We start from the raw sequence: 26,807 nt of genomic DNA on the forward strand, positions 1-26,807 counted from the left end.
CAGTGAGGGCTCAGAAAAGTGAGCAAGATAGGCACCCTCATCTCTAATGGGCACCTTGGGGATAGAGGCCACTTTGCAGGTGACTCCCTTCCCTCTGAGCTGTGGCTGAGCTGACATTAACACTGGAGCACAGAAGGTGAGCCAGGGGGATGCAGCCACTCAGGGTGTTGCAGAAACTGCAAAAACTGTGGCAATGGAAGGAGACAAACAGCGCTTGGAGATATGGAAAAGCAAGATTTATTCAGCACCGGTGTGGGCTCAGAGGAGTCACCTCCAGAGTCTGAGCCCCAGGTCTTTGTTCTCAGTAACTTTTATACACTACAAGGTCTTGATTTTCCCATGTAAGCATCCTGAACCTCCCCCATCCCCAAGCAGACAGTGTTCCTCCCTAAGAAACTGAGCAAGCAAGGTTACAGAAGCAGAACTGATAAGCAATGCTGGGCACATGATTAGCAGGGCTGCTGGCTTGGACAGAGGGCACACAGTTGTTACATTATTACAAGAAGGGTGGTATAGTGATGAGCACAGCTGGAAAGGCTTGCAGCTACCTTCTTAGCCAAGGGGGGGTGTTCTTTAGTTAAAACTCCATTTCATTCCCCCCTCTTGATGTTCAGGGTGCATCTGCACCCTTTACAGATCATCATCAGTCATAACGCTTTGGAAGCCTCTGATAAGTAGCAGGTGGGAGGCCGTTGTTTTTCAACCATGGTTTTTATAAAACCTTTTATAATATTTATCAGAAGAGGTACAAAGCAGGGAACAAGTAGGCACCCTTCAAGTATAACCATGGTTATTCTGACCATTGTCTTAATTTCTCCCAACCAAGAGAACCATTTACCAAAGAGACTGTCTGTATCCCATCCTTTCCAAGTTTGTGCAGGCATATGGGCAAGTTTAGTCATGTAGTCAGAAATTTTTTTTTACCACCTTTTCAGTGTTATCTATTTGAAGACAGCAATTACTTAAGTTAAATTTTTTACAAACCCCTCCTTCAGAAGTAGATAATCCAAGGCCAAGCAATTTTTGTAGATTGCACTGTGTATTTTAGTTTGTTATTGGACCAATATAGTCAAGGCCCTTGCAGTGTCATTTGTTATAAGTTCCAAAACCGCCTGTAGTCTGATGATGTGGTTCAGCACATAGCCAGGTGGCAGGTCCATAATATTGAATTATCCATTCTGGGGGCCATTTATCATCTTTCCAGTCTCTAATTTGGAGAGCCCTCTGGTCTCTCTGGGCACCCTGTGCCCTATATATAGGAACTCCCAGTTGCTCCCCTAGTGACAGCAGGAGCATGAAGAAGAAAGGTCTGATTGTTCCCAGTACACATGCCCCAGCCCAATTTGGGAGGGAGTATGGAATAGGCCATTTTTTTACAAATCCAATATAATCCCTTTGGTGCCTGCCACTGGGTATTAGTACTGATATCTTTCCATGCTTGTCAAAGGAAGGAAAAGTTAGACAAGGGATTATGTTTGGGCTCTGAGAGATTGGAGGATGACCAACATTGAGTCTTTAGGGCAGTCAGGTTTTAATACCTTAGGCCTAAACATGTTAGGCTTCCAACTGAAACATTAAACCATCCTCCCCACCTCACAAGACAATTTCTCCTAATAATAGCAGTTTTGAGGAGCCATGCCCCATCAGTGAGTTGGGGTATGCAGTCTCATTATGAGGCTCTAATGGGTTCAGTTCTCTGGCTTGCCAAGGCCAGTGGTCTCCTGTGTTCGTTCCCCCACAAACATAACAAGAGGAGACCTTGAGAGTTTGTGCAATAGTTTCTGCCGGGGCTAAGAACAAGTTCTTAGTTGTGGCTGGAATGGGAGGTAGGGTGTTTTTTATCTCTTCATAAAAGGAATGAAAGACCCTGTGAGAGGCAGCTTGGAGTGCAAACGTGATTCTCTGGAAATGTAGCACAGCTCCAGGGTCAAGGCCTCTTCCATCGATGTGAATGTTTATTTTGAAACCCTCCTTCCATTTGGGCTCACAGACTGCCGATTCCTCAAGCTTCAGCCATGCATTGACTGGCCAGCTTCCGGTGTGGTCAGAGCAGGGCTTTGAGATCCTTGTCTCCTTCTCTGTATTGTCAGGTGAAGAGGTCTCTCCGGATCGAGGGCAGTCTCCCACTCTTCACGGTCGTCAGCTGGGCCAGCCGGTTTAACTCTAGAATGATGGATCCAAGCATCTATTCCTGTTACTTTAAGAGCAGTAGGGGTGGTTAGAATTACAGTATAGGGGCCCTTCCATAACGGCCTCAAAGGCTCCTTTTTCCAGTCCTTTATCCACACCTGGTCCCCCGGCTTGTGGGTGTGTACTGTTATACCTAAGGACAAAGGTATTCTGTCTGTGATCCATTTATGTATCCAAGAAATAGTGAGCCCCAGTCCTTGTAATTGTTTATATAATTCCAAGTCTCCCAACTCCCTGGTGTTTCCTTTTAAACTGATTAGTGGAGGTGGCCTTCCATATAAGATTTCAAATGGCAAGAATCCTATTCCCACTCGGGGTGAGCATCTCACTTTTAAGAGGGCCACCAGCAACATGTCTATCCAGGGCAAGCCAGTTTCCTGACATAACTTTGCCAGTGTCTGTTTAAGGGTTCGGTTCATGCGTTCTACTTTCCCTGAACTTTGAGGGTGATAAGCAGAGTGTAGTTTCCATCGGATCTGTAAAGCTTTTGCCAACTGTTGTGCTGTTTTGGCCACAAATGCCAGTCCATTATCTGACCCAATGGTCAGAGGCATTCTATATCTGGGAATAATGTCTCTCAGGAGTGTCTTGGTTACTTCCCTTGCCTTTTCAGTTCTGGTAGGGAAGGTTTTTACCCATCCTGAAAAAGTTCAGATAAAAACTAGTAAATATTTTTAACCCTTACTAGGGGTGACCTCAGTGAAGTCCACTTCCATATCCTCAAATGGGGACATTCCACAGTGCTGTGCCCCAGCTGGTCTGTGGGGCCCCTCTCCATCTGGCAGAAAAGTGGCTGGGTTCAGAGTTCATACAACCTCCAGTTTTACCTGTGGATTTTCACATAGTAAGCCTTGATATTGAGTCATTTGTGCATGTGTGAGCCAATGGTGGCCCCTGGTATCCATTAAGGTTACAACTGAGTGTGGGACTTTAACATTGAGGTTTTGTCCCAGGGTCAACTTGTCAGCCTCTCTTACCAACAAGGTGGTAGCTGCCAGTGCTTGGAGGCAGGGAGGCCATCTGGCAGTAACTGAGTCAATTTGTTTAGACAGATATGCCACTGGCCTCTGCCAAGGCCCAAATTCTTGAGTTAAGACTCCCAAAGCCATCCCATTTTTCCCATGAACAAAAAGGTTAAATTCTCTGGTTACATCAGGAAGTCCCATGGCTGGAGCCTCAGTGAGTTTGGTTTTGATTATCTGAAATTCTGTCTCCTGGCTTGGTCCCCATTCAAGGGGAGCCTTTTTTTTTTTTCCTTTTAGAGCCTCATACAGAGGCCTGGCCAGGTCTGAAAACCTGGGGATCCATATCCGGCAGAATCCTGCTGCCCCTAGGAACTCACGAACCTTCCGGCGGGTGGTAGGGACAGGAGTGACACAAACTGCCTGCTTTTTTTCAGTCCCCAACATTTGTTGGCCCTGCAAGATGTTGAAGCCCAGATACTTGACTTGTTTTTTGCAGATTTGTACCTTTCTCTTTGATACCGATACGCTGCCTCCATCAGTAGGGAAAGGAAAGCTCTTGTTCCCTCGAGGCACTGAGCCTCCGTGGTGCCAGCTAGTAAGAGGTCGTCAACATACTGTAGCAAAACACAGCCCAGTTTTTGTCCAGGAAATTCAGCCAGGTCAGCAGCTAAGGTGCCGCTAAAAAGAGTGGGAGAGTTTTTGAACCCTTGTGGGAGTCTAGTCCAGGTGAGCTGTTCCTTTGTCCCTGTATGTGGATTTTCCCATTCAAAAGCAAACAAGGGCTGACTGGCAGGTGCCACCTGGAGGCAGAAAAAGGTGTCTTTTAAGTCCAGGCAAGTAAACCACTCAGCAGTGGAGGGGATCAGCCCTAGCAGGGTATACGGGTTAGGGACAGAGGGGTGTAATGTGACTGTTGCTTCATTTATGGCTCTGAAGTTCTGTACTGGGTGATAGTCCTGTGTTCCCGGTTTTTTCACGGGCAGTAAAGGGGTGTTCCAAGGGGACTGACATTTTATTAACAGTCCGTGCTGAAGCAGCCTACCCAGGTGAACCTGGATTCCCAGTTGAGCTTCTCTGGGAATTGAGTATTGCCGTAGCTTTATCGGTTAAGCTCCAGGTTTTAGATCAATCAAGACAGAAGCGTGGTGTTTTGCCAGTCCTGGTGGGTTTCCTTCAGCCTAAACCAATGGGTATTTAGTCTCTAGTTCTGTGGGAATGGTCCCCATTTCTGAAGGGGAAGAGTACAAACACCATTCCTCTTCCCTTTTTTACAGCAAGAGCCATGATTAAAGGAGAGGGGGGTTCTGTCAATTTAAGTTGGGCTGATCCATCAGTAGAAAAGGAAATTTTTGTCCCCATGTTAGCCAGCAGGTCTCTTCCCATCAGGGGGACTGGGCAGTCAGGCAGGTAAAGAAATTCATGTATTACTTCATGGCCTCCTAACCGACATCATCGAGGACCACAGAAGGGTCTATGGGTTTGGTTACCTGTGGCCCCAACAATGGTTTCTTTTCCTGAGAGGGGAGCCACAGGATGTGTAACCACAGAAAGTTCGGCACCTGTGTCAACCATAAAGTCTATGGGGTGGCCCCCTACTTGAATTCTGACCAAAGGCTCTTGGGGGCCCAGTTGGAGAGAGCCTGGTCCCCCCTAATCAGACTCAGCTAGACTGATCAGGTTGGTGCTGAATGGCTCAGATCAGTACAGGCTAGGTGGGGCCTTGGTCTTTTTCTCAGGAGGGTTGGGGCATTTATTTTTCCAATGTCCCTTTTCTTTGCAGTAAGCACATTGGTCTTGTTTTAGTGGACTCCTTTTCCCTGGCCTTGTGCCTTGGCCCCTACGGGGTGGTCCCACTGGGGGCACCAGTTTTGACACGGCAGCTACCAGAAGAGTCACTTTTTGCTTCATTCTCTTTTCTGCATCATGGTGGGCCACCTGGTCTTGGTTAATAAAAATCTTGTTGGCTATTTCCAATAATTTAGTGGCATTCTCTCCTGCAAATCCTTCTATTTTCTGTAGCTTTTTATAGATATCTGATTGGGCTTGTCCCACAAAGGCAGCATTTATCATCCGTTGGTTCTCAGGGGCCTCGGGATCAAAAGGGGTGTACATTCCGAAAGCCTCACATAGTCTCTCATAGAATTTGGCTGGACTTTCATTCGGCTCTTGTAGTATCTCACTGATCTTAGTTATATTAGTGGGCCTTTTAGCCCCAGCTTTTGCCCCCCTGTAGGAAGGCCTGCCGGTACCTATCTAGGTTACATTTCCCTTCTTCAGTGTCATAGTCCAGTGGGGGTTTTCTTCTGGGAAGACTTCCTTCACCCAGTTTGCCAAGTCTGCTCAACCCCCCGCATTGGCCTGAAGCCATTTTGCAGCTTCTGTTACAATTCACCAGCACTCTTCAGTGTCAAATAGAGTAAAAAGGAGTTGCCAGCAGTCTATCCAGGTGGGCCAGTGTGTCTGGAAAATGAATTCTAAGAGATCAATCAGCGCCTGAGACTTTTCAGAGTATGAGAGAGTATGGTGTTTCCAGTTGAGGAGATCAGCCGTGGAAAAGGGCTGGTAATAATAAAAATGTCCCCCCTCTTGTATGGTCCCATTGGAGGTGAATTGCTGGGGTCCCTGTGTCTCCCATAAGGGCATTTGTAATGCTGGAGTGGCTGCTCCCTGAGCTGACCAGAGACGCCTGCTCATAGGTTCTGGAGAATCTGGCTGTGGGGGTGATATCACCTCAGGAACTTCAGAAGCAGAAGGAGGAGGAGAAACAGAAGCCGGTGGGCTATATGACATCTGGGGACCTTTGGCTCTTGGAGGTGGGGCCAGCAGCACATAAGGTGGTGGCATAGGGGGTGAGTCCTCAGGTTCCCCTTGATAAATAGATGGCACCTTTTTTGAGACAAGATTTTCTTCTTGGACTGGGCTACTAACACCCTACACTGTCCCTGGTCTGTGGTGCAGAACTGAACTCATGGGGGCATCAAATAGGCAATTTCCAACCATTGATCAATATACAGAAATTGGTCTGGGTGTCCAAGGTTTCCTGTTATAACATTATATACTGCCATAACTGTGAACACATCTAAGGTCCCTTCTGGAGGCCAGCCAACACTAAAGGAGGGCCACTCTAGGGTACAGAGGGTACACAGTTTTCCAGGACTCAGCTTAACACCATAATCCCTAGAAAATCCTTTCTTAAAATTCTTACCCATATACTCTAAGACAGCGGGCTCAGAAGCCAATTTACCCATTGTGTGAAGTCCCACCCTATGCCGGTGACACAAGACAAACAGTGAGGACAAGGCCTCAGGTAACAATCGCTTTGTCCACCTGACCGCTCCCCCAGAGGAGATATTTCAGGCGCCTCTTAGCATAGGTGGGACTGTATAAACCCCAATGTCAGGATCCCCCCGAAGAGGGCCATCATAAGCCGTATGAGGGTCGCCATGGAACTGCAGGTTAGGACTCACTCTGGCTCCGTAGTCCAAAAACGGTGGAGCACGGGCTCTCATTCTCTCTAGTCACTCACACACACACCAGAATTGACAAGCCTCCTGATCCCAAGGGAGCAAACCCTGACCTGAGTGACCCTTTGGTCACTAAGAGGTGATCAGTCTCTCCTTCTGTCGTATGGCAGGTCCTGACTTGGGCAGATGTCCCCAGGGCACTCACCAGTCCGACGTCCTGTCCTGGAACCTGTTTCCACTCTCCTTCTGAGTCCATTCGGGAAGCGGTGTGGGCCAGGGCCACGGCCCGAATGAGGGTCTGGATCTGGCAAAATGGCCAGTGAGTGCTATCCACCTGTCACCAGGCTGGCGACCGTGGCTTCCCCCGGTTCCCCAACAATGGTGGCACAAGATGCCAGCTCAGTTGTTGGCTTCCAGGCCAATGCACCAAAATGTTGCGGGAACCGCAAAAACTGTGGCAATGGAAGGAGACAAACAGCGCTTGGAGATATGGAAAAGCAAGATTTATTCAGCACCGGTGTGGGCTCAGAGGAGTCACCTCCAGAGTCTGAGCACCAGGTCTTTGTTCTCAGTAACTTTTATACACTACAAGGTCTTGATTTTCCCATGTAAGCATCCTGAACCTCCCCCATCCCCAAGCAGACAGTGTTCCTCCCTAAGAAACTGAGCAAGCAAGGTTACAGAAGCAGAACTGATAAGCAATGCTGGGCACATGATTAGCAGGGCTGCTGGCTTGGACAGAGGGCACACAGTTGTTACATTATTACAAGAAGGGTGGTATAGTGATGAGCACAGCTGGAAAGGCTTGCAGCTACCTTCTTAGCCAAGGGGGGGTGTTCTTTATTTAAAACTCCATTTCAAGGGAACTGAGGGGTTCCAAACTGCAGCCAGTGTTCCCAGGCTCATGAAGGAGGCTAAGGTCAGAGCTTAGACATCTGGAGTGAGGAAGGGGGGTAGGTGAGGGGAAAATTAAGATGAGGAGAAATGGAAGTGGGAGGATGAGAGCAGGAGGAGGTGGTGCAGGGGTGAAGGAGGAAAGATAAAGAGTGAAGGAGCAGTGTAAGGATGAGCAGGAGGAGGACCAGCAAAGAAAGGGGGAGCAGCAGGGCAGGAGGCCAAGACCAGCCCAAGCCAGCTCCATGAGGGTCCTGTTGGGGTCCTTGTAAATGTTTTACTTGAGCAATCCCTTGGTTTGATGCTCAGACCCAGGGAACCTCAAGGTACTGATTGAGGCCTGGGTGGGAAATCACTGGTTCAGGACTAACCACAAGAGCTTACTCTTCACATCAGTATCCTCCTGACACTGTTAACAAGTGGGGAGAGAGGAGGAGCGAAGGAAGATCAGGGTTCAGGGACAGTTGGTTTTGAGGGTCCAGGTGCCAAGTCTATCCCATCATGGTCACCCTCCCCTATGTGGAGAGAGGTCCCTCCCACAAAAGAAAGTCAAATTTAAGGCTAACGGTTCAGGGCTGCTCCTGGCCAATGGGATGGGCTCCACTGTGGGTGGAATGGCAGTGACCCCAGAGTTCTGTCTGTTGCCTGGCACCCACTCTGCCTCATGTGCCTAGGCAGTTGGAGGCCCTTGTGTTTGCTGACCTGCTCTGATGCTCACTTGCCTGTCCACCCTGCTCTGACCCACCTGATCCCCACACCTTCCTGGTTGACTTGTTATCATTTTGAGAGGAGAGGCCCACATCCAACAGTGAGAGTCAGAAAGGCAAGCATAAGCTTCACCCTTGACCCTATCAACGCCTCAAGGACAGAGATGCCACTGGTTGGTGCCTGGACCACTCAGGTCTGGGCCTGAGGTGACAGGGACCTCCAGCACCAAGCACTGAGCATGAAGGCAACTCAGGGACTTGTGGGGTGCAGGCTGCTTCCAGACATGCCTGAGTCCCTATGAGGAGCCTGGGGTGAGAGGTCAGAACCCTGGGCTAGAATAGGAAGGGAAGGAGGAGGAAGGAGGGGAGATGATTCAAAAGAGGAAGAGGAGGATGCAGAGGAAGGTTGGATACAGGAGGAGGTGAATCAGGAGGAGTTAAAAAGACAGGAGTGAGAGCAAGAAGAGTAAGGATGAAGGAAGCAGAGAAGGAAGATTAAGGAGGAGTAGATGGAGGAGGAATAGATGGAGGATGGGGAGAACTAAGCAGGACAAGATGGATGGATGGAAGTGGTGGATAGAAGAGGAAGGAGAGATGGAGGAGGGGAGGAGGGGAAATAGGGGGTCCAGGCCAGCCCAGAGAAGATGGTACTGTGATCCCGATGGGGTTGCTTCAGTGGTGTAGCTGAGTGAGCCCCAGGTTTGATGCTTGGACCCTGGGAACCTCAGGGAGCTGTGGGAGGTGTGGGTGGGAAATCTCTGGCCTGATGTAAGTTCATTGGCAAGGGATTAGTGTCCACACCAGTACTGTCCTGGAACCCCTAATAGGGAGGGGGAGAGGAGAAGTAAAAAAGGTCATGGTTGGGAGACCAAGTGTTTCTGAGAGTCCCTGTGCCCAGGTCCATTGCTTGCCATGCTACAGCGGGCCCAGTCAACTTCCACTGCCAGCTGACCACCCTGTCCCTGGAGAGGATGACCTCCTTGGTTATGGATTCAGTGCTAACATTGACCTCTGACCTTGGCCCTATTTTGGGTGGAATGGCAGTGACCTCCAAGTTCCACCCTCTGCAAGGCACCCTCTCTGTTTTGTATCCCCAGGCAGTTGGAGGCCCTTGTGGTCTCTGACCTGCTCTGACACTCACCTGCCCTCCCTGTTCTGACCCACAGACCTGAAGCTGTGTCCATTTATACAGCAGAGACCAGCTATAACAGCAAGAGGTCATAAAGGTAAGAAAAACCTACACTTCATACTGACTCTTGGGGACAGGGGCAACCAGGTTGGTGACTCAGTCCTCTGTGGTCTCAGCCAAGATGGTGCCAAACCCAGCCCTGACCATGAGCCAGCTGCATGCAGTCCCTTGTGTCTGTAAGGGGTGAAGGCTGCTTCCCACAATGCCTGATTCCATGTGAGTGGCCCAAGGTCAGAGTTGAGAAAACTGACTCCAGGTTGGGGGCACAGTGGGAAGAAGATGAGACAGAGAGGTTTCAGGAGGAGAAAAACGAGGAAGATGAAGTGGAGGAAAGATGGAGGGGAAGAGGAGGAAGGAACAAAGGAGCAAGAGGAAAAGTGTAGCGGGAGGAGGACAAAGGAGCAGGAGGAGATGGATGGATGGAGGAGGAGAAGGGGGTCCAGGCCATCCCAGAGCAAACTCAATGGTTTCTGCTTGAACAAGCCCCTGGTTTGATTGTTGGACTTGGGAAACCTCAGGGAGCTGGGTGAGGATGAGGTGGGAAATCACTGGCCTGATTCCAGTCCACCTGCAAGGGCTTAGTGTCCACATCAGTATCCACCTGGCACTGCTGACAAGTAATATGAGAGGAGGAGTTAGAGAAGGTCAGGGTTGGAGGACCAGATGGTCATGAGACTCCAGGTGCCCATGTCCAGCTCAGCCAGGCTCCACCTGCTCCTGGTCACACTCCCCTGTGTGGAGAGAGGACCTCATACCAAAGGAAAGTCATTTTATAGGTCAAGAGTTCAGTGCTGCTCCTGGCCAAAGGAATGGCCCATTTCCACTGTGGGTGGAAAGGCAGTGACCCTAGAGTTCTGTGCCCTGCCCTGTACCACTCTGCTTCATGTCGCCAGGCTACTGGAGTCCCTCTTAGTCACTGACCTGCTCTGATGCTCGCTCATCTGCCCACCCTGCTCTGACCCACCTGATCTCCACACCCACCTGGTTACCTTTTTACCATTTTGAGAGGAGAGGCCTAAGTCCAACAGTGAGAGTCAGAAAGGTGAGTTTGAACTTCTCCCTCACCCACTACCAACACCTCAAGGATAGAGGCCACTGGTGGGTGCCTGCACCACTCAGGTCTGGGGCTGAGGTGACAAGACTGCCAGCACCAACCACTGAGCATGCAGCACCCTTCAGGGCCAGAATGCCCAAGTCCTTTTGAGGAGCCTGAGGTGACAGCTCAGACTCCTGGCCCAGAAAAGGAAGAGGGGGAGGAGGAGTGACAGGAGAGAATCCAGGAGCTGGAGGAGGAGGGTGGGGAAGATGGGGAGGAAGGAAGGTCTAGTGGGACCAGAGTTGGATGGAGAAAGGAGGAAGTAGGAGGTGAGTGAGGAGGAGTATAAAATACAGGAGGGTGAGGAAGTAAAGGAAAATGGTTGGGGGGAGGGGAATGCAGAAGGAAGGAAGTGGAGGAGAGGTGGGGAGATGGAGGTGGATGGAAGAGAACGAAGGTGACATGGAGAAGGGAGTTAAAGAGAAGCAGGGTGTCCAGGCCAGCCCAGTGTCTGCTGTATTGAATTCCAAATGGTTTTTCTTAAAAGTTGTACCTGAGGGAGCATCTTGTTTGATGCTGTGTCCCAGGGAACCTCAGGCCTGGGTGGGAAAACTCTGTCCTGATTCAAAGCCTGATTAAAATCCAAAGGCAAAAATGTAGGGTCCACATCACTATCCTCCCAGAAACCTCTAATATGGAGGAGTGAAGGAAGGCCAGGGTTAGGGGACCAAGTGTTCCTGAGGGTTGATATGCCCAAGTCCGTGGACTGCCAGGCAAAAGCTGCCCCAGTCACCTTCTCCTGACAGCCTTGTCCCTGGAGAGGGTAACCTTCCTGGTTATGAGCTCAATGTTGACCCTGATCTCTGACATCAGCTCTACTGGTGGAGAATAACAGTGAGCACACAATTCTGCCTGCTGCCTGACAGCCACTCTGCTTTTTGTCCCCAGGCAGTTGGAGGCCCTCGTGGTTGCTGTCCCATTCTGACATCTGTTCATCTGTCTGCCCAACCTTCTCTGACCCACTTGATTCCCCCACCCGACTGGTTACCTTGTTACAATTTTAAGAGGAGAGGCCCACATCCAACTGTGAGAGTGAGAAAGGTGAGCAGGAGCTGCACCCTCACCCCCTACCAACACCTCAAGAACAGAGGTCACTGGTGAGTACCTGGACCACTCAGGGCTTGGGGGGAGGTGACAAGGACCTCCAGCGCCAACCACTGAGCATGCAGACCCCTAAGGGCTCCCTGCAGTGCAGGCTGCTGCCAGAGGTACCTGAGTCCCTTTCAGGAGCCTGAGGTCAGAGCTCAGACACCTGGCCCAGAAAAGGAAGATGCAGAGTAGGAGGGAGGGGAATGATGTAGGAGAGAAGGATGGGAGGAAGGAAGGTCCAGCTACACCAGAGTTGGATGTAGGATGAGAGAGGGAGGAGGTGGTGAGTGAGGACAAGGAATGAAGATAGGAGTGAGATAAAGAAGAGAAAAGATGGATGGAGTGTCAGGCAATTGACATAGGAGGAGGAGTTGGAGGAGGGGGAGGACTGAGCAGGAGGAGGTGGATGGTGCAAGAGGTGGATGGAAGAGGATGAAGCAGAGATGGAAGAGGATGTGGAGGAGAGCAGGGCATTCAGGCCAGCCCTGAGAGTCGGTCTTGGGTTCCAAGTTGGTTTGCTATAGATTACACTTGATTTAGACCCTGATTTAATGCTGCAAACTCGCCAACCACAGGGAGCTGGGGGAGGCCTGGGTGGGAAATTGCTGGCCTAATTCTAGTACAATGGCAATGTCTTAGGGTCCACCTTGAACCCCTAAGAGGGAGGGGAGAGGAGGAGTGAAGGAAGATCTGGGTTAGGGACCAGGTGTTCCTGAGTTTTCATGTGCCTGAGTCTATCACCTGCTAGGCTAGACCTGTCTGTGATCATCTTCCCCTGCTGGGTTACAGCCCTGCCCCTGGAAAAGATGACCTCCTTCATTTTGGGCTCAGTACTGACCCTGAATTCTGACCTCAGCCCAATATTGTGTGGCATTAGAATGAACTTGTAGTTATGCCAGCTTCCTGGAACCCACTCTGCTTCATGTCCCCAGGTGGTTGGAGGCTCTTGCAGTCACTGACCTGCTCTGAAGCTTGCTCATATTCTGGCCCTGATCTAACCCACCTGATCTCCACACCCACCTTCTTACCATCTTGAGAGGAGAGGCCCACATCCAACAAGGAGTGTCAGAAAGGTGGGCTTGAGCTGCACCCTCACCCTCTACAAATATCTCAAGGGTAGAGGACTGTGGTGGGTGCTTGGAGCACGTGGGTCTGAGGTTGAGATGACAAGGACCTCTAGCACCAATCCCTGAGCATGAAGCCCCTTCTGGGTTCAATGACCTATGGGCTGCTGCCAGAGGTGCCTGACTCCCTGCAAGGAGCCCAAGGTTAGAGCTCAGACTCTTGGCCAGAAAAGGAGGAAGGGGAGAAGATGGACAGGTGAGGCTGAAGGAGATGCAGGAGGGGAGAGGATGCAAGAGGAGGAGGAGGATGGGAAGGATGGAAGGTCTAGCCAGAGGAAAGATGGATTCAGGAGAAAAGATAGATGCAGCAGGTTGGAGGGAGGAGGTGAATGAGGGGGAGAAATAGGGACAAGAGTGAGAGGAAGAGGAGAAAACATGAATGGAGGTGGGGAGGGGGATGCAAGGAAGATGGATCAGGAAGAGCACGAAGAACAGGAGGAGGAAGAGGAATAGATAGAGGAAGGGGAGGAAAGGACTATACAGGAGGAGATGGATGGACAGAAGAGGTTAAAGGACAGATGGAAGAGGGGGGAGGGGAAGCAGGGGGTCCAGGCCATCCCAGAGCAGGTGGTATTGGGAGCTGGGTGGGGTCTCTTAAAGGGTGTACCTGAGTGAGCTCCTGGTTTGATGCTTGGACCTGGTGAATTCTGGCAACGTGGTAAGGCCTGGGTGGCAAATTGCTGGCCTGAGTCAAGTCAAACCGCAAGGGCCTAGGGTCTACATGAGTACTTTCTTGGAAACCCTAAGTGGGAGGGGAGAGGAAGAGTGAATGAAGGTCAGAGTTGGGGTCCAAATGTTAGTGAAGGTCCATTTGCCCAGGTCCCTCACCAGCCAGGTGACACCTGCTCCTGTCAACTTCTCCTGCCATGTTATAGCCTTGTCCCTGGAGAGAATAACCTCCTTGGTTATGTGGTCAATACTGACCCAGACATCTGAACTTTGTCCTAGATGGATGAATGGAGGGGGAGCAGGGGGTCCATGCCAGCCCAGAACCAGCTCTATTGGGATCTGGATGGGGTCCCTGCACTGCTTGTACCCTACTGAAACCCTGGGTTGATGCTCAGATGCAGAGACCTCATGAATCTGGGTGAAGTCAAGGTGGTATGAAATAGCTGGCCTGATTCAAGTCCAATGGCAAGGGCTTAGGGTCCACATCAGAATCCTCCTGGCACTGCTATCAGACAGGGGAGAGGAGGAGTGCAAGAAAGGTTGGAGGACCAGCTGGTCTCAAGTTTCCAGCACAGCCAGTCTCCACTTGCCCTTGCTGATGTTCCCCTGTGCGGACAGAGGACCCTCCCAGAAAAGAAAGTCACTTTTCAGGTCAAGGAGTCAGTGCTGTTCCTGGCCAGTGGGATGGGCACCATAATGCTTGGAATGGCAGAGACCCCAGGTTTGTATCTGCTGCTATGAACCCACTCTGCTTCGTGTCCCCAGGCAGTTGGAGGCCCTCGTGGCCACTGACCTGCTCTGACACTCACTCACCTGCCTGCCCTGCTCTTACCCACCTGATCCCCACACCCGCCTGGTTACCTTTTTACCATCTTAAGGGGAGAGTCCCACATCTAACAGTGAGAGTCAGAAAGGTGAGCAAGAGCTGTGCCCTCAGCCCCTACTGACACTTCAAGTAAAGAGGCCCATGGTGGGTGCCTGGACCACTCTGGTCTGAGGTTGAGGTGACAAGGACATCCAGCACCAACCACCATATGTGTAGCCCCCTGAGGCCCCTGTGAAATGTGGGGTGCTGACAGAGGTGCCTCAGTCCCTGTCAGGAGCCTGAGGTTAGAGCTCAGAATCCTTGACCAGAAGTGGAAGAGGGGGAGTAGGAGGGAGGGGAGAGGTTGTAGGAGGAGGAGGAGGGGAGAGGATGCAGGCACAGGAGGAGAAGGAGGATGGGGAGGAAGGACGGTCAAGCCAGATGAGAGATGGATGTAGGAGGAAAGGTGAATGCAGGAGGATGGAGAAAGCAGGTGAGTGATGAGGAGCATTAAAGACAGGACTGTGAGGAAGAAAAGAAAATTTTGATGGATGGGGAGGGGGTGATGGAGGAGATGTATATGGAGGAGGGAGAGTGGAGGACCATGCACGAGGAGGTGGAGGAGTGGGAGTTGGATGGAAGAGAATGGAGGTGAGATGGAGAAGAGGCTGAAGTAGAGTTGCAGGTCCAGGCCGGCCAACAGCCTGATCTACTGGTATAGAGGTGGTATCACTTTAAAGTGTACCCATGTGAGCTACTCGTTTGATGCTCAGACCCAGAGAAATCTGGGAGCTGCTCTTACCTGGGTGGTCCATCGCTGGCCTGAGTCATGTCAAACCCAGGAACTTAAGATTCCACATCATTATCTTCCCTGAACTCCTAAGAGGGATGGAGAGAGGAAGAGTTAGGAAGGTGAGGGTTGGGGGACCAAGCTTTCCTGAGTTTCCATGTGCCCGTGTCCATCACCTGACAGGTTACATCTTCCCCTGTCATCTTCCCCTGCCATCTTGTCCTGCTGGATTACAGCCCTGCCCCTGGAGATGATGAGTCTTTAGTTATGAGCTCAATGTGAACTCCAGCCTCAGCCCTATTGTTTTTGGAATAACAGCAACCCAAGAATTCTGTCTGCTGCCTGGCACTCACTTTTTTCTTGTCCCCAGGCAGTTGGAGGCCCTGTGGTCTCTGACCTGCTCTGACGCTCGCCCATTTCTCCATCTCTCCCACCCTGTCCCTGGGTGCATTTCCACCAAAGAGGCACAGCTCCAGCAGTGAGAGTCGCAAAGGCAAGTGTGACTTGCTCCCTCACCACATACTGACACTAGGAGACAGAGGTCACTGGTGGGAGCCTGGACCACTCTGGTCTGTAGCCAATGTGACAAGGACCTACAGCACCAAACACTGAAGATGCAGCCTGCTCAGGGCTCCATGAGGTTCAGGATGCTGCCAGAGGTGCCTGAATACCTGAGAGGAGCCCGAGGTCTGAGCTCAGACCCCCGGCCCAGAAAAGGTGGGGAGGAGTAGTGAGGAGAGAACATGCAGGAGGAGGAGGAGGTGGATGTGCAAGGAAGCTGGATCATGTGGAGAGATGGATGTAGGGGGTGGAAGGGTGAATGGCTGGCCGAGGAGTAATGGGTGGGGAGAAGGAACGTGAAGGACTGTTGTGGAGGTGGGTGGAGGAGACATGGGCCCTGGGGAATGGGAAGAATGCAGCATTGAGACCACTGTGGATGAGTGTGAATGTTGGAGGAACATGGAAAAGTGGTGGTAGGAGGCGGACATTAGGGAGACAGAGGAGGAGGAAGGAGGTCAAGAGGCATGAATGGAAGGATGAGGAGCAACATGGGGCAATTGCAAAGGAGGAGGTCTGAGCTCAGGCAACTCTCCAGGTCCCAATGGTCCTTCCAATGGTCCCAAAGCCTCTTCTTTGGACTGGATCCCAGAGTTTTCCCCTCCAACCCACCTGAGATCAGGGACACCAGCTGGGTGAGCATGTGTGGCCTGTGGGCTGGGGACATAAGAGCCTCACCCAGTTCAGCATCCTGTCCCCCATTGCTCCATGTGTCATCTGACCCACAGACCCCAGCTGTGTTCCCCATTGGCTAGAACTTCTTTGTGTTGTCCCAGAACTGATGTGTCCCACCATGTGAACAGGGAAAATGAGGCCGTTCCCCCTGTGACTTGTTCAGAACTGTGAACCTAGGGATGATCTCATAGCACAGAGGCTGCCTATGGTCAAATATGTTATCCTTTTACCAATTCCATCACCACCCAATGGGCTGGTGTTCTTCCCTGATTCACCAGGAAGAATCAGCTGAGAGTTAAGGGGAATGGAGCAGGAGTTCCTGTCATGGCTCAGTGGTTAAGGAATCCCAACTAGAAACCATGAGTTTGCAGATTCAATCTATGGCCTTGCTCAGTGGGTTAAGGATCCAGCATTGCAGAGAGCTGTGTTGTAGGTCACAGACTGGGCTCAGATCTGGCATTGCTGTGGCTGTGACATTGGCCGGTAGCTGCAGCTCCAATTTGACTGCTGGCCTGGAACCTCCATATGCCACAGGTGCAGCCCCAGAAAGACAAAATGACAAAACAAAACAAAACAAAAAAAAGGAATGGAACAGATGGGAGCCTCTTGTCCTAGAGATCCCTGGTCCCGACACCCCACCCTGCCTCCCTAGTGGACACATCCAGCTAGTGGACACCTCCAGGGTGGGCACATGGTCAGGGAAGAGCTTAGTGGGCTGGAACAAAGAGCGCTCCTTGGATGGGAGAATACTGGGCCTTATTTTCACCTGTGCACCTTCCACTCCCAAGTTAAGTGCCTCCTGGGGCCCAGAAGGCAGGGAATCTGGCTCAGAGCTTTTTTCTTAAAATTTACACATCAAATGTAGGTGCTAAATTATACCACTCTGTGGTATTTAGTGTATTAGCAGAGCCATACCACCGTCACCACTATTTCCACCTTTCTCTACCTCATGAAAAAAAAATCTCCTATCAGTACATACCCCCACTGGGCCCTCCCCCAGTGCTGGGGGCCACTGACCTCTTTCTGTCTGGGCCTGGCTCTGCTGGACACAGCACCTCCATGGAACCTCACAGCATGTGGTCTCCGTGTCTGCTTTCTTTCCTGAGCATCATATCCATCCATGTTGCAACACGTGGCAGTGTTTCCCTCTTTTTCTGGTTGAATGATGTACCACCACATCCTGGTACTCCAGCCACCTACCCAGGGCTACTTAGATGGGGCCCACCTTTTTGCCCTTGGGAGTAGCTCTGCTATGAATGTGCATGTACATCTATCTGTGTCCCTGTCCTCCTCTCTCTTGGGTGTATACCTGGGAATGGACCTGTCGTATCATGTGGCAACTCTTCATTTAACTTTTGGAGAAAGGACTGGTTTTCCATAGAAGCTGCCCCATTTTACAATCCTGCCAGCCAAACAGGAAAGTGCCAGCTTCTCTGTGTCCTCACTTGATCAGTAACAGCCACTCCAGTGGGTGAGAAGTTTGGTCCTCTGCTGGCTTCAATTTGCATCCCCCTGATGCTAATGTTGAGACTGCTCTCCTGTGCCCTTTGGCCTTGATTTCCAAAGTTGGGTTGCTTTTATAGAAATGTCTATTCAGGCCCTCTGCCCAATGTCTACTTGGGCCATTTCTATAGTGGACTTAAGAGTTTGGCCGTATTCTGTATACTGGGTTCTTATCTGTCAGGTTATTCTCACATTTTTATTCATTGTGTGGGTTGTCTTTTTCTTGACAGTGTCACTTGAGGCACAGCTGTTTTAATTTGAATCAATTCCACTTTATCAATGTTTATATTTTGTTGCCTGGCCTGTTGATGCCTAAGCAATATATGAGTCCTATGAGCCTGTGAGGCCTTCCACAGCTTGCAGCTGCCCTTCCCTCAGTGCCCCTGGGCCAGAGAGCTCACTCCCCTGTGCTGCAGGACAGTTGCTGGCCTTGGCCTCCTGGCCCCCTTCTCGTTCCTCCTCATCTCATTGTGACAGGATCTCCAGACTGCTGGCAACGGTCTGTAAGTGGAAGTGTTAGGATGTTTGGGATGTCACCCACCCAGGCACCATGGTTTTCTCCCATCTGATCAGACAGAAGGGGAGCTGCCAACAGGGGGCCCACTTTGACCTGTTGGTTCTCTGAAGCTCTTTCATGCACTGGAATATTTGGAGTTTTTCTTTCAGCATCAGACATGGTAAAGCTGGAGACCCTGCTGGTCCTGGAACAAGCAGATATCATTGCCAGCTATGAGCAGGTGAGGCACCAGAGGGAGCCTAGCCATTAGGAGGAGCTGCAGCCCTGGCAGGGGTCAGAGCCAAGGGCAGGCAGGGAGGCCTGGTGGGAAAGACCCAAGTTGGACAGGTGAGGCCCGAAGGTCATTGTCATCAGCAGGAGCAGGTACATCCCCCAATGGGAATCATAATATCCCAGGTGTGGACCACTCCCTGAAGGGGAAGGTGAGGCCCAAGGTGGGGAATCACAGCCCAGGGGGAATGTATGTCCCTGGGCTATCAGAGCAAAGGCTTACCATGTGAGGCTGAGAGGAAGCAGGAGCAGGTGTGTCCCATACAGGACCAGAGAAGGTAGGAGCTGATGAGGTACAGGTGGCTCCCCTTGGGGCAGGTTCTCATGCTTGGCCACCATCAGAGGTTTCTGGGCTCCTGAGGACACTCGGCTTGTACCCTCACCTTGGTGCCCCATCTGGGTTTCAGGGGCACCAGTCATGCCCTTCAGCAGACCCATGGGATGATGCTGACCTGTCGCTGTACAAGGCCACAGACAGGCTAGGGTTTTTGCCATGAGTCATCTTGACACCCATTCCCCCCTCCCCAGGGAGGGTTGCCATTTGCAGAAACACCTCTGGAGGCAGAACCCTTCTGTCTAGCTCAGGGCCTCAAATCCTGGTGGCCACTGGGGACCAGGGTCCACACTAGGCTTGGGGTGAGAGAGCTTGAAGAATGTACAGAAAAAACTGGGGGCTGAGCCAGCCTGGACCTTAGCCCTGTGGCCTCTACACCCACACTTGGGAGAGCCCAGGGCAGCCATCCAGCAGGGTCAGGGTCAGGGCTCAGTCTGATCTGCAGTGGCTCTACAGAGCCTGGCCACAGGGGGAGGGGCACCTGGCCAACAGGTCTCCAAGGGCAGTGGGCCCAGCCATGGGGCCATGTGGGGACAGTGTGAAGGGCAGTGAGATGTTGCTTCAGATGTTGGACAGATGATTAGGAGGTGGTAATGTAGGACCTAAAAGCTCACAGGAAGGTGACAGAGGCAGGTGAAGTTTGACTCCTTGTGTAGTGCCAGGAGGAGATTCAGGGTAGGATGGCTGGCCTGGCCATGATGGGGGAGGGGAGATTGGGCTGAAGTTTCTGGGTCTGTTCTGGGAGGAGCCACACACCTGTCAGGTCAGGATTGGGGGTGCACAGTGCAGAGGGGGTGGCCAGCCTCAGTGGAAGTAGGGGCACTGACTGGGGTGTTGTAGTCTGCTCCAGAGCTGGCACCCTCCTTGGGTCATCCTCTATTTCAGGGTATCCCTGGTTAAGATGGGGGGTGTCAAGGGCTGGGGGCCTCTAGGCACCTGGTCCTCACAGCTTTACTTCTCTTGCCTTGTAGTCAGGAGCAGCCTAGCCTCAGCATCCAGGACCTCAACATCCACAGCCTCAGCACCCAAGAGACGAGGGTGAGAGCCAGTCCATGCTATGCTGGTAGGAGGTGGGAGGTGGCCAAGTGGTGGCTGTGGTTCCTTTCTGCCTGACCCTAGAGCTGTTGGGGGTCCTTGGGCTGTGCGGGGTCTGCCTCCTCTAAGATCAGAGCCCTGAGTCAGGGCCACTTTAGGGAAGCAGGAATCTTGGCTAACACCACCATGTCCCCATTTCCAGCAAAGATCCCAGGGATACCAGGTGAGCCACTAAGTGGGTGAAGGTGCTGAGGAACTGGAGTAAATGCTGGTGCAGTCAAAAAGTAGAAACCTGAGCATTCTGACCCTAAAGGAGGCTGATCTGTGTCCCCTGGGGCTTCCTTGGCCACCCTATCCTAGGACATCACAGGGTGGACCAGCCATGCCCACACCACAGCCTATTCTTAGCTGGGAGAGACAGGGCCAGTCCCAGGCAGAGCCAGCCTCTCCTGAGCAACTTCTGCATGAGTCTTGCTTCATTTCACTGGGTGTCACTTGCAGCAGTCTTAGGGCCCCTTCTTACCACAGATGCACCAGTGGGTCTACAAGGGGATACCCCCACAGGTGAGAGGAGAGGCATGGTCTCTGCTGTTGGACCTGGAGAATGTGAAGGCAGAGAACCAAGGGAAATACAAGGTATGGCCCCTCCACCTGTGCCTCAGGGACCCTTGCATGTCCCCAGCTTTCCTGGCACCTCCCAGGCTTATAGGCCCAGGGCCCACCTGCCAGGAAAGCCATGCCAACCATGTAGTCACTGAGTCCAAGGGTGGACAGGCAGAATCACACTAAGGCCTCCCAGACCCATGAGGGGGACAGAGTCACAGGGCAAGGGACAGAAGCCAAGAGGAAAGAGCAAGGTGACCCCACTGAAACCATGGAAGTAGACAGCAGGCCAGATGAACACAGACCTGACTGCCTTGGGACAAGAAACAGGTCTCAATCCATTGACCAAGAGTGGTCCCTACCCCTGGCCAGTTCCTGCCACTCAGCCCCATCCCCACCATGGGTACCCTAAGTCTCACAGCCCAGGTTGGGGGCTCTATGCACCCGGCTGAGCAGCATCAGCAGGAGAAGTGCATGGGAGTGGGTGTGACAGTGGCTACAGGTGTCCAAGTTGCTCAATGATGGGTGATCTGAGAGGCCCCTGAGCGTGGTGAACACCCACTGACACTGTGGGAAAAGAGCCAGCATCACACTTAGTCCTCAGGCTCTCAAAAGGCCCTGAAAACAAGGCCCTTCTGGCCCTCTTCCTCACCCAGCCTATGTGTGGTGGGACTCAGAGGGGTCAAGAGACAGAGGCCCAGTTGCCCTCCCAGCATCCCACTGCCCTGGACACACACACCTGGGAGAAGCCTCCCAGGGGACAAGCCCAGAACCAGGGCAGAGGCACTGTCATCTTGGACTGCCTTGTGTGGGGTGGGGGAGGAGGGGATCTGGTGGCCTGGCCAGTGTGTAACCATTGGGTGGGGGTATGGGCCTGTAGAAGCCACGGGCTGATTATCCACAGGGCTTCTGGGCACAGGCTGTGACCTTGGCCCCCTTGTCATCATGTCTGGCCTCCAAAACAAGCAAAAGAAAGGTTTCTCTAAAAACACTCACATTGAGCTGGCAGTGCCTGCTCTGCTGGTTAGGGTTCCAGGCCTCTGGCCTTGACCCCCCCCAACCCCCAGCTCTACCCACAGAGAATGAGGGAGCAGGCCAGTCTCTACTCTCTGGATATCAAATTTATCAACATGGATGTGAGCCACACCTTCCAAAACAATATTATGTTCAGGGAGCATTGTGGCATCAAGTGAGGATGCTGGGCAATTTGTCCTGGGGCAGTGGAACAGGGGAGCAGGGGTGTGGTGGCCAGGGGGATTCTGGGGGAGGGGAGGCATGAGGACAATGGCTGGACCTGAAATGGTGAGAGTGGGGCCTGGGCAGAGCACCTGCAGGAGTGGGAGCACACAGGGCTGGAGTGGCCCTGAGGGAGGTTGGCTGTGCCCTCAGAAGTAAACGAACCCCTGCAGGTATGGGAGGGGCACTGGGCAGCGGAGAGCAGGCTGGACCTGACACAGGAGGATGGAGTGAGAGTCAGATGAGTCAAAATGGCACTTCATTTTTATGTTTGTCTACTTTTTTAAACAATTTTTATCATTTATAAAAGTAAAGTGGGATGGAACCTGCAATTCTATCACCCCATCCTACATTAGCAATCCTTGCCCCATCCAGTGTCCCATATGCACCACACACTTGACCAGTGGAAGGTGCTTATAGAAAGCCCCATTGTCCCCTTGCCAGGCAGCAAGCCCTCTTCAATGTGCTCGCAGCTTACTCTGTCTACAACACAGTGGGCACCTACCCCTGGTCAGCCATCCCACAGTGGCCCTGCTTCTTCAGTGGCCTATTGGCACCAGTCTGGATTCCAGCTCCCATGGCCACAGAAATGATGCAAGGGGAGCTCTGCTCTTAAACTGACATGGATGGCTGGCATGCAGACCCCACTTTTAAGGACAGAAATGGCACATGAGACCTGGGCTGCATCAGCCCACGAGATTAGAAATGTTTTATAGCAAGTTCACATGGGCCTATAAAGCATTGCTGTGGTTGTGACACTTGAGTTTGGGTCCTGAAATGCCATTTTATGAATCAGAATCTTAGCAGGGCTGAGAGTTCCTAGCAACCCAACTCTTGTGTGGCCCATGGGAGGCAGCTCCCCACCCCATCTGCTCTTTCTGGAATAATCCCTCAAGGAACACAAGCTGAGAGGACCCCATAGGCTGCCCACAATGGGGCCTTGGGCCACCCGCACACCACCACCAAACAAAATCTGGGCCCACACAGACCACAGTCAGCAACCGACCACCTCCCCTCACAGGAGGACTTCCAAATCTCTCTGGTTCCCAGCACCGAGCATGCCTCATCTGGGAAAGGGGGCCCTTGGATGGTGCTCAAGCATGAGTGGGAACTTGTCACAGGGAGGGGGTGGTGGAGGCCTCCAAAGTGGTCCCAGCAGCCATGTCTGACTCTTGCAGGAGGTGGGTTACTGCCAGGGCATGAACCAGATTGTTACCATCCTGCTCATATTTCTTAATGAGGAGGATGCTTTCTGGGCACTGGCCCAACTGATGGACAACAAAACACATGCATGGTAGGTGAATGCCACGGAAAACTGGATGTTACTCAGAGTCAGGAGTCTCCCCGCAGAATTCCCTCAGTTGTGGGGCTGGCAGGGAATGACCTGGTCCATCTCCCCATCAGCAAAGGTCACAGGCTCCCCCCATGGCCCTCTGGGTCCTGTAGCCACAGCCCTCAGCCCTGGCCTTGTCCAAACCACTCCATCCCTGATGGTCCCTCTGCCTCTCTTCTGCCACCACTGGGCCATCTGCAACCCCACCCCAAGCCCCTAATCAGAGGAGGCCCAAATGGCAGCCTCTCCCTGCTGTGCCCCCCACCTGACTCCCAGGCCCAGGAGATGTTCATGCACACCCCACCCCATCCCTTGGTTCACACTCCCTGCCACACAGTACTGGCACAGTCTAGAGAGCCTGTGCCAGAGACAGATGCCTGCCTGATACTCAGCACTGGGCACCTGCCAAGCTGGGCCTCAGTGAGCAGGTTCTCAACCCTGGGCCACCCCAAGCCTCAAAGGCAACCAAGTCCTATCTGGGAAGAGTCATCTAGCCAGGCTGGGGTGGATCCTGAACACCAGGGTCACTGTGTAGGGAGGAGGACCTGGGTTCCCAGGGCACATGAACCCCTGCCAGATACATCTCTGACTCTTTTGGGGTGATTCTTGTGGATTCTCAGGCTTCTTCATTCTGGGGCTCCCGAAACTGCAGAGGTTGCAGGCCCATCATGACAAGATTCTGGAAAGGACCCTCCCCAAGCTGAAGCAGCACCTGGTGAGTAGAAGCGGCCCTCACAGGGCCTGGCCTGGCTGAACTTTCATCTTCCCAGTCCTGGTGTGGCCAGGCCTGAGCTGGGGTCCACTGGCCAGGGGGGAGGCTGCATGGGGCCTCCAGGGGTTGTTTTGAAGCCAAGCAGGGCAGCCCTGGTCACTCCTGCCTCTGCCAGGACAAGGAATACATGTCCACAGCAATTTACACTACACTATGGATTCAACGATGCTTCATTGACCATGTAAGTGTGCCCAGAGAGACAAGTTCCCTGAGAGGCATCCCAGGGGGAGCCCAGAGCCCTGGGGAGGGGGTAACTGGGGTCCTCTGTCAAGACATTTTCCCCTGGGCTCCTGGAGGGAAGCCTGGGTCAGCCCAGGAGGAAGGCAAGCCTGTGCCCACCCTGCAGTCAGCCCCAGGCCCCTCAGAGGAGCTCCTGTGGAGCCTGGAGCAGTCTTTTATCTCCATGTCAGTGGAAGTGCAGGACAGGCCCTTAGAACCCCAGGTGGCCTGGTGGGGACCTCTTCAGTCCACTCAGGTAAGAGCTATAGGGCCTGTTTGGAGGTAGCCTGTGGGACTGCAGGACCCAGAGGTGGTGGGGGCTCCTACCCTGTTCTGGGACACATACACCTCATGCCCTGCTCAAACTTCCCCTCCTGGGTCTGCTGTCCCCACAGACACCATTCTAACTCATGCTGGGACTATTGGATGCATATAACCTGGAGCGGGAGGGAATGCTCATGGCCATGCCCTATACAGTCATCAAGCTGCACAGAAGTAAGTAAGCCTGAGCCTGGTTTGCTTAGGCCACACAGGTGGGTCAGTCAACACACAGGCTAGGCAGGTGCGCTGGGACACACGGCAAGAATGGGGCCAGTCTCTGGCTGTGACACTGCCTTGGCTCTTTTGGGCCCAGCAGAACATGCCTGCTGCCCCCAGGGAAAGGCCACAGGGTGGGGGCTGAACCTTCTCAGTGGTGCCCCTGTTGGCCTGATGGCATCTTTATCCCCAGAACACCTCCTGAAGCTGCCCCTGGAGGATTGTATGAGTTTTTCCAGTCCTCCATCTCCAAGCCCTGGGCCCTGGATGATGACACTCTGATCAAATGGGTACAAGCCTCAATGACTGAGCTGCAAAGGAAGAAATATGGCCTACTCCCTCAAGGTGGGCTCAGCAGGGGTACCCTCCTGACACCCCTTCCAGGGCATTGACCTGTGGATCATCCAGGGCCTTCCTACTCCCCTGGTCCACCTGCTCATCTGCTCTAAGGCTTGGCCTGTATGGGTTGGGGCCCAGGGCAGCCTCTGAAGTTACTAACCCTAACCTTCCCAGGCACAAAGGATGTTCTCAGGGTGGGGCCAGCATGGCCATTTGGGCCACCAGGAGCCCCACCCTGCACAGACCACAGAGACTGGGGGAGCCAATGACCTGGTGTACTCACTTCTAGTAGAACCTGAGGAGTTCCCCATGAGGCCCCTAGTCCTGGAGTGACCATCCCTGGAACCCAGGCCTTGCCCCATCACTGTAAGCATCAAGGAACTCTCTGGAGGGGACAGGCCAGCTCTCCCTGGCCCACATGCCCAGCACAAGCAGCCAAGACCCTCATCCAGCCAGGGCTGCCTACAGGCTGAAGAACACCATCAAGAGGGGAGCATGGCATCAGGACTCCCCAGAGGGCCCAAGAGTCTCTGAGTCTGTCCTGCCTGTTCCCATCCCTCTGCATACCTCAGGACTGGATGTGGCCCTGGAGATGGACCTCCCTTCCCAAAATCCCCAGGAACTATGGGTGTTCAGTGAAGTTGACATCGGGTTTGAGCCTGAGTGTTGGAAACTTGACCCTACAGCATGAGCCAAGGTCCCCCTCAAGTTGACACTGCAGGCCTAGCCCTGCAGCCCCACCAAGGTCCCAGACACAAGTCGTGCCCGGGCACATTGAACATGCAGCCACAGGGTCCAGGACAACCCTCCTGACCCATGACAAGTGAAGCCAATGCCCCTTGTCGGGCAATGACCAGTACAGCCATGACAGGATATGCTATTTCAATTTCATTAAGATTTGTAATGCTACTCCATCATTTTGCAAATGACCCTTTGACATTATTCATGACACAATGGGCATTTGTGATGAAGTTAAGTTTTCCTCAAAAATCCAGTGGCTTCTAAGATTTGTCTTTCAAATGAGATGCATCTAGCTACTTGTAGCACTAAAGTATTGAATCCCAAATCCTGGTGTTCACCACAGGGTGGCAGAATTCATCTTCTGCCTCAGTCATCCAGCTGCAAGTGTTCATAGAGCAGACACTTTGAAAAACATGTAAGCTTTTGTATTAAGGAGCTCCAATGGCAAAGCATGAATAATTTCCCAGTATAAATCTCCTAGAACTCCTTTCATTTCTTTCTTGTAACTATGAGGCAAGAATGGTAGTGGTGAATTTGGTAGGGTTTGTAACATGTCTCTAATGATCTTGGATCATATTATTCCCAGAAACTTGCCTGATTGCTCTAAGCCCTTTTGTTTGGCTAATCTGAACAGTTCTACTTGGCGAATTCTATTTACCACAGTTTGCATAGTCTCCCGAGCCTCTTCCTTTTAGACAGAAACTATTACGAAGTTGTCAATATAATGAATTAACTTTAGGTATGGTAATACATAAATCTCTTTTTAAAAAAGTATGACAGTATGTTACATCTGTATCTTTGGGGGAAAATGGTAAAACTATACTGTATTCCTTTCCATATAAAAATGAACTATGTCTGCTAGTTCTTTGTTTCTAAAAGTTCACCTAAAAGCATAAATGTATGCAAATTGCATTTAACTTTTAAAAGAGTAATGAGTCATTCTAGAAGACAACACAAATTATAACATTACAATTAAAATCATATAGTGGCCCAGAAATAGATATAGAATGCAAATGCTTAACAAGACATAAGTTAGCCCAATGTCACATATATAGTTAAATAAGGATATTTCAATATAAAATATGGAATCCCTACTGTAGCACAATAGGGTTGAAAGCACCAAGGACACATATTTTATAGCTAGTGTGGCACA

At 51.9% G+C, this 26,807-nt stretch overlaps 1 protein-coding gene and 1 long non-coding RNA gene across 3 annotated transcripts; one reads left to right on the forward strand and one right to left on the reverse strand.

Annotated features, from left to right (window-relative positions):
* Positions 1 to 214: 214 nt before the first annotated feature.
* LOC146398912 (uncharacterized) lies at positions 215 to 7,176 on the reverse strand. Its single transcript, XR_014818211.1, has 2 exons — positions 6,825 to 7,176; positions 215 to 3,955 (listed from the first exon to the last, which is right to left on the reverse strand). It is a non-coding gene; the product is annotated as an uncharacterized LOC146398912 (long non-coding RNA).
* A 3,126-nt stretch (positions 7,177 to 10,302) lies between these two features.
* LOC146398913 (TBC1 domain family member 26-like) lies at positions 10,303 to 26,515 on the forward strand. 2 transcript variants are annotated; one of them, XR_014818210.1, is made up of 11 exons: positions 10,303 to 10,451; positions 11,394 to 11,602; positions 12,527 to 12,667; positions 15,353 to 15,475; positions 18,385 to 18,455; positions 19,811 to 19,877; positions 20,403 to 20,510; positions 22,892 to 23,007; positions 23,667 to 23,761; positions 24,433 to 24,532; positions 24,768 to 26,515. XR_014818210.1 is itself a non-coding variant. In XM_084980673.1 (9 exons), exons 5-9 carry the CDS (start codon positions 18,448 to 18,450, stop codon positions 23,716 to 23,718), a joined length of 351 nt encoding a protein of 116 aa, XP_084836799.1. In that variant the 5' UTR covers positions 10,303 to 10,451; positions 11,394 to 11,602; positions 12,527 to 12,667; positions 15,353 to 15,475; positions 18,385 to 18,447; the 3' UTR covers positions 23,719 to 26,515. The 2 variants fall into 2 exon arrangements, 1 of the variants encoding a protein (XP_084836799.1); XM_084980673.1 differs by having other exon boundaries at positions 23,667 to 26,515.
* The last annotated feature ends 292 nt before the right edge of the window (positions 26,516 to 26,807 follow it).

Source organism: Sus scrofa, chromosome 10, assembly GCF_054392235.1.
Source record: "Sus scrofa isolate SSC_HxYL_T2T_F1_AM1 chromosome 10, Sscrofa_HxYL_maternal_Yorkshire_Landrace_v2.0, whole genome shotgun sequence".
NCBI lineage: Eukaryota > Metazoa > Chordata > Mammalia > Artiodactyla > Suidae > Sus > Sus scrofa.

Excerpts from the sequence above, each read along its gene's own strand:
- LOC146398913 (XM_084980673.1), top strand. Across the intron at positions 19,878-20,402 it reads TCAGCACCCAAGAGACGAGG|ATGCACCAGTGGGTCTACAA; the intron begins GTGAGAGCCAGT and ends TTCTTACCACAG. Across the intron at positions 23,008-23,666 it reads GACAACAAAACACATGCATG|GCTTCTTCATTCTGGGGCTC; the intron begins GTAGGTGAATGC and ends GTGGATTCTCAG.